The sequence below is a fragment of the Mustela erminea genome, chromosome 19 (genome assembly GCF_009829155.1).
Source record: "Mustela erminea isolate mMusErm1 chromosome 19, mMusErm1.Pri, whole genome shotgun sequence".
Taxonomy (NCBI): domain Eukaryota; kingdom Metazoa; phylum Chordata; class Mammalia; order Carnivora; family Mustelidae; genus Mustela; species Mustela erminea.
In genome coordinates this window covers 23,495,948-23,507,540 of record NC_045632.1, presented here as the reverse complement: position 1 = coordinate 23,507,540, position 11,593 = coordinate 23,495,948, and the positions used below count along the sequence as shown (strand labels likewise).

At 51.5% G+C, this 11,593-nt stretch overlaps 1 protein-coding gene across 5 annotated transcripts; it reads left to right on the top strand.

Moving 5' to 3' along the window:
- The first annotated feature begins 376 nt into the window (after positions 1-376).
- LOC116579854 (protein C19orf12 homolog) lies at positions 377-9,329 on the top strand. 5 transcript variants are annotated; one of them, XM_032325740.1, is made up of 4 exons: positions 377-758; positions 1,038-1,137; positions 5,210-5,379; positions 8,933-9,329. In XM_032325740.1, exons 3-4 carry the CDS (start codon positions 5,232-5,234, stop codon positions 9,214-9,216), a joined length of 432 nt encoding a protein of 143 aa, XP_032181631.1. In that variant the 5' UTR covers positions 377-758; positions 1,038-1,137; positions 5,210-5,231; the 3' UTR covers positions 9,217-9,329. The 5 variants fall into 5 exon arrangements, with proteins under 5 accessions (XP_032181631.1, XP_032181629.1, XP_032181632.1 ...); XM_032325741.1 differs by lacking the exon at positions 377-758 and adding an exon at positions 2,430-2,512 and having other exon boundaries at positions 780-1,137; XM_032325738.1 differs by lacking the exon at positions 1,038-1,137.
- The last annotated feature ends 2,264 nt before the right edge of the window (positions 9,330-11,593 follow it).

Genomic DNA, 11,593 nt, shown 5'->3' with positions numbered 1-11,593 from the left:
GAGCCTTTTTCAGATCTGAGATGGTTCCAGGCCAGCCCCTGAGTGTTAGTGTGTCCGCGTGTGTGTCGGGGTGGGGTGGGAGTGCGGGGAATCTTCCCCACACTCCCTCTAAAATATTCCCTGCCTCATCCCCACATCTGCCCCCTCCCAAGAGGTTCCCCAACCTCAGCTTTGTCCTGGAAGCTGGGCCTCCCCCTTTCCTTGGAACCCGAGGAGTAAAGCCAGCACACAGCCTTTCAAACCACTGACCCAGGGGCACCTGGTGCGGGCACCTTATGCCAGTTTATATGGGATTTGGCCCATACATTCAGGACACATTAACTTTGCACCAGGGGTTTCCCCAGTTTGCTGAGCTGCCTACCACGCCCACTGAAGGAAGGAGGAGCTTCCGCAGACCTAAGAGTCAGAGATCCTGAATCAAGGGGCAAAGAGAGAGAGGCCTCTCGGGGGAACTGAGGAAAGCGCAAGGGAAGGCCAGCTAAACGAAGTGCGGGCTGCGGTAGAGGGCTGGCGGTGCACGTGCAGGAGCGCTGCCTGAGCGCCACGGGGACTTCTGTCCAGACTCCAGCGCCAGGCCTAGACTCCGACGTAGAGCAGAAGCTCCGCGAGAGTCCTCGGCGTCAGACACTGCCAAGGCGAGAGCGGGCCAGGCAGCGGAAGCCCGCGCAGCAGGACGTGGCAGCAGCGGCCCTGAGGGTGTCACCGGAGCGGGTGGCGGCGATGGCGGGGATACCGGCTGTGGCCGCGGGGGCCAGGTGGTGAGTGGCGACTTGAAGGCCTCCCGCGCGGGCGAAGTTGAAGGCAGCGGGGCAGAGCCTGCGCGCTGGGAGGCCCCGCGGAGAGGAGACCCGGGGCGGGGCGGGGGCCGGGAAGAGCGGGCTCAGGTCTCTCTGGCGTCCGGGGCCGCATCCCAACAGGTGAAGGTCTCAGTGTCCCCGTGGCTCTGGTGAGGCGGGGCGCTGGGGCGCGGTGCCTGGGGGGTCTGCCGGCTGGGGAGCCGAGTCCACGTCGCTGAAGTATTCATTTGCCACGTAAAGACACCGAGGCATGGAGAGGCTGACCTCAAGCCAGAAATAAGCTGAAGCAGCCCAGCTGGGGTTACAACCCAAGCAGCTGGTCTCAGGGACCTGGACTCCGGTACCTGTTTGAGCACCCCAGTTACCCGCCTGTCCCTGCCTTCCTCAGTAACCTGGGGTGCGCGTCACCCTCCTCTGCGTCCCAGGTGCGTGGGTGGGGCGGCAGGTGTTACAGATCTGGAACTTTCCTAGGATACCCCGTGAGGCAGCACCCCTGGCCTCACCCTGCGGGGAAAGTTCAGAGATGATCAGGAGTGGATGTCAGGGATCTCCCAGGGGAAAATTCCTACGGTGGGGACTGGTGGCTTCTTTAGCCTTTAAAAGAGGAAGCGGGGGACTTTGAGAGGTTGCAGATGACCTACTTATGGGTCCCTGGTCAGGTAAGGTCGCCCTGCCAGCGCCTATGGAAGACAGAAGGCAAGACCTGCTCAGCTTTGGCCTCTGTGGCTATTAAGATGGTCCAGGGGACTTGCTCTTTTGATTTTTCGGGAGAAATCAGGAATCAGATGGATGTGAAATCTTATTTTTAAATACTGGCAACGCTTCAGTCATTAAAAAGTCTGGGGGCTAATCCGACAGTGCTGGTAGGGTCCACATGCGACCTTTGCACACGGCCTGCAGAGGTGGGGGACATAAGGCTTGCAAGAGTCAGGCCACACAGAGGAGTTTCATAAATTCCAAAAGAGAAGTAGAAAGTACTGAGGATGGCAGGTGAGCAAGATCACTCTGACTCCTTAAGAGGCTCTGCTTTTCCAATTTTATTTATTTTTTTTTTTTTAAACACAGTGCATGTGGGTCTCCGTTAGCTCTGAAGCCTTCCTCTCGCTGCTCTCTCACAATCTGGTCCATCTCAAAAAGCCAGGCTGCAGTCCCAGGGATGGGCTCATCTCCCTCTTCCCCAGAACCTTGCTGGCACCAGCAGACCAGCCTGGTACTTGCAAGAAACCAGGGCTTCAAGTTGGCTTGATAAAGGGCTCCCCAGTTGGGAGTTGGCATTTGCCTTCCCTGTGGCCAGTAGATGTGCTTTCTGTGACCAGAGCCCGTGTTGTGGACAAATCTGATTCTGAAATAGGTGTGAAATGGGGAGGGGAGACCCCATTCCCACCCTCTGAGGTCTGTCCCCATCAGAGTACTCTTCCTCCCTCCTCCCTCCTTACTGGCTTCCTTGCTGCTCACCAACAAAGGCAAGCTTGGAGTGGGAGGGGAAGCAGGACTGGCTTCCTTCCTCAGTCTGGCAGTCCCCGAGAAGTCAGCAGGCTGGGCTTTCCAGCAAGGACTCAGGAGATGGGGTGACAAATCTTTCTTCCACAACAGTCTATTGATGCTCTAAAGTCTAAAATGATTCTCACACAGAAATTAAACCAGCTCTGTCTTGCATTGAGGCAGCCAGAGTGCCACGTCTTGCTGTGGTGCGAAGCTGTTGAACCCAGCCAGAGGTGAGCCACATCCTCTCGTGCCTTTCCACACGCCAGGACACCTGCTGGCCCTCCAGGTCTGCAGAGCCCTGGGCTCTTGCCTTGGGCTGGTGGAGGTTGGGAGTAAGTAATCTTTGCATGATGAAGCCTTATTAGCCCCTGTGGGTTTGTATGAAGACATTCAGAGCAAGTGGGAATCTAGGTTTTTAGATGGACCACAGAATACGAAGTGGCTGTTTCCTGCCTCCTATCCATGCATTTTCTTGCTGTGCAGAAAGTGTTTCTGGAATGCAGGTCCATTAATGTGCAGAAATCCTGTTTTAGGAGTGGTGTTTGGATAGAGTGCCCTGGCCAGGAAGCCAACCTTGCAAACCATTCCTGGGGTCTTTGCCCACCTGGAAACGGGAAGCTCACTGCCTTCCCCCAGAGGGGCCTTCCCGAGTCCGAACTCCATCTCCCCTTTTTCAGCATAATGACAAATAGAAAGCTGGATATAACCTGGATATAAACTATATGATGATTAGCTGTTTTACAGGAGGATGGTCAGCTTTTGAAAGGTTTTACCATGATATTCATTCCCTTGGTTATCAATATTTGAAATAAAACTCATTTGCATAGCTTTACAGCACCATGGCTATTGGGTAAGTCAAGTCACAGCTTCCATCCCCTCATTTCTCAGTGACTTCTGCCATGGGCAGTCCCTTTGCTGTTATAATGCTATTTTATTATTGTGACCTTCGTGTGTGGACAAGTCATGACCCTCACGTGGGCTGTCTTCCAGGGTGGAGGAGGCGGCATGGACTCTGTCTACAGGGGTTGCAGTAGTGAGCAAAGGTGCAGGAAGCTCGGAGGTGTGCTGGCAGGTCCAGGACACATGGTGCCAGAGCGGGGACAGGCATTTCTGACTTCTCCTCTAGTCCCTTGAGCACCCCTGCAGGGCCGGCCCCTCCATTGCTTCTATACCCCACTTGGTCAAAAAGACACTTTGCGGGGTGCTTGTTTGCACTTTCTGAACTCGAGGACTAAGTAGCCGATGTCAGATGTCTGGGTCATGGTCTCTTACAGTCTTGCTGTCCAAAGTGGGGTTCGCTTGTGGAGAATCACTGACTCAGAACATGGCAGGGGCCAGAGCCCAGGACATTAACTGTCTCTTCTGGAATGGCAGAGAGGTTCTGAACCCTGACTGTAGTGATCCAGCAGACCCAGAAAGTTGTTCTTGGGACTCAAAATTCTCTCCCAGGATCGAGAGGATGATTCTACATGAGTGTCTGGTTCTGGATTTTCCTTGTGTTAAAAGGAGACGTAACCAAGAGTTCTTGAGCAACAGAGTCTGCCCCAAACTGTGTCAAGTTCCTATAGGCACTGCTTGCATGAAAAGGGGAGTGAAGGAAAGAAGGCGCCCTTCTAGCCTTGGGTCCAGCTGAAGCCAAAAGGAGAAGCACCAGCTCATGGCCACTTTGATTTTACTTCTGGGTCCTGTCAGGTGGCCCGTCAGTGTTGTGGCTCTCTATGCCCACTGACGCTGAGGCAGAGCCTACCCTGCCCTTGACCTGTGTGCCTGACAGTTTCCCATCATTGTGGCCAACAGTTTACTGACCACAAGAATTGTTCTAAGGTCATTGTTCCAAAGGTCTGTCTGTCTATCCAAAGACATGCAAATCCCTCAACTACTTTGGTTTATTTTATTCTCTGGTTGTCTCACTTTACTGGTCATCCTTAGTGCCATCCTGTCCCTGCCTTTACTATCCCCCGTGTAGAACTGGAAGGGCATTAGGAGCATTTGCTTACAGAAAAGCCAGTGGATGGGGGTGCCTGGGTGGCTCAATCGGTTAAATCCTCTGCCTTCCACTCGGGTCATGATCTCAGGGTCCTGGGATGGAGTCCCGTATCAGGCTCTCTGCTCAGCGGGGAGCCTGCTCCCCACCCCCAATGCCTGCCTCTCTGCCTACTTATGATCTCTGCCTGTCAAATAAATAAGTAAATAAATCTTAGAAAGAACGAAAAAGAAAGAAAGGAAGGAAGGAAGGAAGGAAGAAAGAAAGAAAAGCCAGTGGTGTGTATCAGTAACAGAACATTTATTTAGAGCCATCAAGTCTCAGGGCTGCGTGTTCCAGACTCATACCAGGAACTTTGCATCCATTCCCCTCAGACCTTTCCAGAATCTAGCTTGTAGGCGGTTTAGCTCCCTTTACAGGTGAGGAATCTGTTCAGGGTCATGGGGCAGACAGGTGTGCGCACAGGCCAGTGTTCTCATGGAGCCCAGTACTTTCCCCTTCACAGGCTTGGCATGAGCTCCGTTGCCCTGTCACATGACAGAGGACTCGAGGCTGGGACGTTCTGCCCTCTGCCAGGCTCTGTGCACTGGGGCTGCCTGAGCCAGCAGGAAGGCCACAGACAGGAGAGAGGGCATGCTTTCCTCACTTGTGATGAACAGATGCAGCTTGTGGCTGGGCCTGTTCCGTAATCTGTCATGAATGAGAAGTTATGCAAGGAGGACCTCTCGTGCATTCTGCGGGTTCTGTGTGCTTATTAACTAGCGGCTCCCCAACTTCCTCTGTGACAAGGAACCCATCACGTTGCTGGGTGCTGTCGGTTCCATATACAGCAGAGCTCCTGTTCTCTGCGTGAGGCTGACCTCCAAACTCTAGCAAGAGTGACATTTGGGTGCACATACTCTGACACTCATTAAGAGTTTCCCTTTGAAATGCTTCCTTCGAGGCTCGCCAAGAAACCCTGCTTGATGAAAGACATCATGAAGCTGCTGTGCTCCATCTCTGAGAATCAGAAGATGAAGGTGGCTGTCAGGTACTCTATGGAAAGCGCCCTGATCACAGGAGGTGTGGTCTTCATCGGTGGTCTGTTCGGGGGTCCGCTCGGACTAGCTGTTGGTACGTGTAATCTTCCTGAAGGGGCAGCCAGCCGAGGGGGTGTTGTGAAAAAGTCCTTGAAACCACAAAGATGGGGCACCTGGGTGGCTCAGCTGTTAAGCATCTGCCTTCGGCTCAGGTCATGATCCTAACGTCCTGGGATCCAGCCCCACCTCAGGCTCTCTGCTCAGCGGGAAGCCTGCTTATCCCTGTCCCTCTGCCCCTGCTTGTGTTCCTTTTCTCCCTGTGTCTCCCTCTGTCAAATAATAAATAAAGAGAGAGAGAGAAAAACCACAGAGACCACATAGAAATCCCTGTCCTGTGAAAGATGTTTGTCGAGTTGAGGTGGCTTCTGTGACATGGTCTTTGTGGGCTTAATTCATCCCATTGAAAACACAGCTTCTGAGTGTGATGGTCTCAGACACGCAGGGCATTCTTGCAAATGACATATGACTCATGCAGACCTGGAGGGCACCTCTCCCCTCAGGGATGTGTCTGGACCTCTGACGATATAAGGGTGTCCTGGGTCCCTTGGATGGTCTCCTTCCCCTGTCACCATTACATGTCACTGCAAAAGGGAACCAGGGAGGAAGCTGGAATTTACTGAGCACCTCCTAGGAGCAGATGCTGTCTGGTCATGTTACATGAGCTCATTCAGGGAGACCACCCCATTCTGAAACCAACAGTCTAATGCAGAAAAAGCAACAAACTATCCTGTCCCCCGCTTTTGTCACCTGCTTCAACTTGAGAGACAGTTTTTGGCTATGAATGAAAGTTTGGCTGATTTTCACATCATTTCTTGGAGCTAGGATGGGGTTGCTTCCTACGTCTTAGGAGTAGGGAGGATTCTGGTGTGGTCTCCCCTTCGGCCAGGGTGGCACCAGAGAGCGGGCTGCTGTGTGGGTCTGACATGAGGAGGGGCGGGATTACACCTCCCGTGAATTCCCTCAGATGGACCCTGCAGCACAGGGGGTGACAAAGGCATGGTCTGCTGCATTGGACTCAGCAGATACATCACTGAATGCCTGCTCTGTGCTGGGCAGCCCGTGCTGGGGACGTGGGAGAGCTCACAGCACTGCTACAGTCCTCCCATGAACACAGGCTGGAGAGGTGACTGCCTGTCTGCTTCTGTTTCCAGCTCCCGGCATGACTTCCTGCCCTGTTCTGCCTTTCTGTGGCAGGATTGGCCTTCAAGGACATTTCATGATGCAGAGCTCACACTGGGGAGTAAATCAGTGTGTGGGTGACCCCAGACCTTCCACTATACATTTCCCTTTCCCATCTGTGAATTAGGGAGTCGTAACCTCAGCCTCTCACCATCTAAAGAGCATCCAGTGGGGGAGGAGACGTGGCCACAGCCTCCTTCCTCAGTGACGCTCTTTATCTCTGTCCCTGTCCCCCCATCTAATGTGCTCAGGGGAGGGCTTGATGGGCTCATTTATCCTAGAGCTGTTCCCAGATGCCATTGTGGGAGCACATATCTTATTCAGATTCTGTCAGAGCTGGTAGAGAACAGGACGTCTGCCAGGGGAACCCGGGGATTTGCTCCTTGAAGCCACTAGTCGTGGGCAGAGCATCATTCTACCCAGAAAACCAAGGAATTTTCTTTTGTCCAAAGAGTTAGTAATTTGCTGGTCGATATTCCTGGCGATTATTTGCATGAAGTGCTGCTCTAAATCAAATATTGACATTCTCATAAAGGTTTAGTGCAGATGACTGAAATGTTTGTCAGCTCTGAGCTCTTCATGGGTGTCGTGGGCTAAAGTTCAGTAAAACCTGTAAATGACTGGTTTCCCTTCCCCAAATCCTCCCTTCTTTTGGAGCAGAGGGGAAGGCTGACTAGGGGCAGTGCTCATTCTCTTGGGCCTGATGCTGGCCTGGGCTCAGCCCCAGGGGAGCTGTGTGCCTCCAGATGCCTCCACACTTGGCTTCCTGAGAGGGTGCAGCTTTTACTGCCTGCTGGCGGGGTCCAGCCCACAACCGGGTTCTCTCCGGCCTGGGCTGTATTCTCTCAGATAAACCTCTAATTCTGCAACAGTAGTAGAATTACAGACACGTTGGTGAGACTGTGCAGAGAACGCCCACATATCCCTCACCCGGTTCCCGTAACATTACCACCACGGTGCATTTGTGAAAAGTAAGAAACCAACACTGACGTGTCCCTACTAACTGGTCTCCAGACTTTCTTTGTACTTTGCCCGTTTTTGCATTACGATCTTTTCCTGTCCCAGAATCCAGCTCAAGGGATCACAGAGCATTTAATCCTCATGTCTCCTTACTCCGTCTCCCCAGCTCTGTGACAGTTGCTCGGACTTTGCTGCGTTCCTGGCCTGGGTACTGGTGAGGAGTCCTGGGCAGTTATTTGTAGAATGCCTCCCCGTTTGGGTCGGCCTGATGGTTGCTCATGGTTAGCCCAGGGTTGTGGACCTTGGGAAAGCATACCGCAGACAGCAGTGGAGTGCCTGTTTCATAGCGCCATTTCAGGGACATGTGACACCGACAGCCTCCCTGACTGTGTCCACCTTGATCGACTGGTTAAGGTTGTGTTTGCTTGTTTGTCCACTGTGGAGTCAGTGTCTCCCCTTTCCATGCTCTGCTCTTTCAGAGTGAGTCGCTAAGTCCACCTGGGCTGTATCTATTAATATCTGATGACTGCTATTTAATAGTCATGGAACTTTTTCCAGGATACACATGTGGGATTCTGTGTGGTAGCAGTGGGCTGGCGAGGGGTAGCCCCTCCCCTTAGACACGACCCTGTTCTTCATCACCCACAGGCTCACTCAGTCCTCTTCACTCCTCTCAGCTACCTGCCTGTCCCTAGAGGGCACCTGAGTTTGAGACCCCTGCCCCAGGGCACCTTTCTTAGCAGACCTGCCCCCACCTGATCAGATAGAACTTTCCCTTGACATGGGGGCTTCAAGTCCCAACATTGTGCATCTGAAATTTGATCATAAATTTACCTTTAAAAATAATGGCTATGCCTTTTCGGGGTCACAGGAAGAGAAATAATTGAATGAGTTATATTCGATAGTTATCATCATATAGCTCTTGAGGGCTGGCGTGAAAAACAGGTGCTTTCTGAGGAAAGGTCTCCTTCTGTGTCCCCAGGGTCCTTTAGTCCCAGGATTTCACTGGAAATTTCCAAAGTTCAGGGGCAAAGAGCATATTATGGGGAAAACTCAACCTCACCACTGAGATGATTCTCCTTGCAAATGCACTGGCTTCTCAGCTCTGTCCTTTAAGATGAGAGAGTTTCATGGGAAGCAGGAAACCTGCAGACCCTGGAGATTTCAGTTCTCAGAGCTGTGAGGTGGGAGATGCTTTGTGCTGCATCTGTGAGTCTAGAGCTTAGGGAAGGGCAAGTCTGGATGTCAGTTATCTGAGCCAAATGGACTGAGGACCCCAGAAACCTTTGTCCCCCGCACTGTGGGGTGGAGCGGACATGAAGCCAAGCCTGTTCCCACCCGTGTGTGAATGTGCTCACTCGTCACGGCGGTGGACATGCTCCCAGCAAGAGCCTGAGGCCACCATTTATGAATAAGGACCAACTAACTGAACCTTCCTTGTTTTCTAGGGGGGGCTGTCGGGGGACTCTACAGTGCGTGGATGACAAGCGGACGGTTTGAGCCAATTCCTCAGATCATAAAGGAGCTGCCGCCCACTGAGCAGCAAAAGCTCTTTAATGAAGCCATGGCCATCCTCGGGCACCTGGACTGGATGGACGCTGTGCAGATGACCACACTGGTCATGGGCAGCGAGCCCCTGAAGCAGCAGCTGCTGGCCATGGTGAAAGAGTTCCTCAAAGGCCTGTACATTGACTACAGACCTCCTCCTGGGATGAGGAGGCCACTTAGATGATTCTTTGACCCACAGGATGGTGGGCCACTTAGACGGTTCTCCTTGGGGGTGTCTGGGTGGCTCAGTGGGTTAAACTTCTGCCTTTGGCTCAGGTCATGATCTCAGGGTCCTGGAATTGAGCCCCACATTGGTCTCTCTGCCTGGCAGGGAGCCTGCTTCCCCCCCTCTCTCTGCCTGACTCTCTGCCTACTTGTGATCTCTGTCTGTCAAATAAATAAATAAAAGCTTAAAAACAAACAAACAAACAAAATGAAACAAAACAGAACAAAAAACCCCCATGGTAGATGGTTCTCCTAACTCATAGAGGTGAATGTGGAGTTGGGGAAAGTCTCTCCCATTCATTGCTCATGTATTGGGCCCTACTGTCCCAGACCCAGGGGACACAGGGTCCTCCCCAGAGTTCTAGCCCCTATGTCTGCTGATGTCCCTCCCTTGGCCACACTGCCTTCATTTCTGGGAAAAATCCTGACCCAACTTCTGGGTAGTTTTGGGTCAGATGGAGCAGATCTTGCTGAGCGAAGTCAGTGTAGACTAGCTGGGTCCTGGGGTGACTGTGATGGGCACTGGCCCTGAGAGGACAGGCCGGACCTCAAGTCTTATCTCCCCTAGGAGGTAAGAGCACTTTCCGGGCTTTCCCCTCAGGCTTGCCTCTTGGCTTCTGTGGTTTTAGTATTCTTACTTCTGTGTTTTCTTGGCAAAAATCTTCATTTTTAAAAAATTTTGAATAGGTGATACCAGCCTGGTACTTTGAAGACTCCAGATGGTACAAAAGGAAATCAAGGCTTCCTCTGGCCTCTGGCGTGAACTCTGCCCCAGGCCCTCCCCAGAGGCAGCCCCTGTACCGATTTCTTGGGCATTCCTTAACTCAGTTTTTACATAGTCTTTGAAAACCATTCATTTCCTTTTATTTGTCAATAATGTTTATTGGTGAAAGTTTAGAACAATCTATCCAGAAAAGGATAGTAACAACATGACAAATTTGACCACCCAGAAAATCACCCTTAACACATTTGGTATGTTTCATACAAACATTTTAATGCTGTGTATGCGTCTTTCCAGCATATATACATTCTCCCTGTTTAGACCTGTTTGAATGCTTTTACCAATTAACATTTAATAACATTTGTGATGAATTTTAAATTCCTTGAAACTGTGTTTCCTAGGTGTATAATATTCTGTCGTATTTAGCCCTATCCCTGGTGTGGTTTTCATTGCTACGATGAACAGTGTTGTGTTAACATTCTGCTTGTGCTGTAGTCTGTAATAGTCTTTGGGATAGATGCCTCAAGGTGAAATTGCTAGATTAAAAAGTATGTAATATTTTTTAAGCTTGTTAAATTCTGTCAAAATTCATTCAAAGTTGCCACTATTGATAACTTGCTCTCCTTGCCACAGAGTCTGGGGGTACACATCTCACCACATCCTCACCAAGAAATGGGATGATAGTGTCTTTTATGTTTTTGTAACAGATTTTATTTCTGCAAGAGAGAGAGCAAGAGAGAGTGAGCATGAGCTGGCGGGAGGGGGAGGGGGAGAAGAAGACTCCCTGCTGAGCAGTGAGCCTGATGTGGGACTCCATCCAAAGACCTGAGATCATGAACTAAGCTGAAGGCAAACAGTTAACCAACTGAGCCACCCAGTCACCCCAGGATGATAATGTCTTGAACATTATTGATTTGATGGGTGATTACAGACAACTTGGTTTGATTAGTTTTTCTTTGCTAGTGGGTGTGATAAGGCCGGGTTCATCTGCCTCTGGCCATTATCCCAGGTGGGGTTGAAAGCCCCCAGACCCCCATTGCTGGTTCCCAGCAGAGGATGAGGTGGCCCCGGCTTGAGCAGAGGGCTGGCTGTGGGCTGGCCCCCTGTGGTTGGCCTAGCCACGGCAGCAAGATAAGCAGGAAACAGCAGGGGGCTGCCAGCAGGACAAGGAGGCAGCTGAGGAGGAAGCCTTGGTGAGGGGACCCAGTAATGATAAAAAGAAACCATTGTTATGCCCGAGTTTTCACGTCCAGGAGGCCACCAAGGAGACAACACCGATGTAATCACACGAGGGTTTATTTGACAAGCTTAAGCTTGGGCCCAAGTATACCCAACAAAGCGGAGTAGGGACTTGGACCCTGAACCATATTACAGTCAGAGTTTTTAAAGGCAGAGTAGGGGTGGACTCGGTGGTGGGTGAGGACAAAGGGGATATTCAGAAGGGCTATCAGGGTAAAGAAGACTGTCAGGATATTGGAGGGCTGGTTATTGTCAAGCCAAGGCCGTTTTCCTCTCTAATGAGGAACTAAAATGAAGACAGTTGGGAGTTTCCTGGTGGAATGTCATATTCCTCCTATCAAGTGTCCTTGTTAGTGAGATTTAGCACTGGGACATT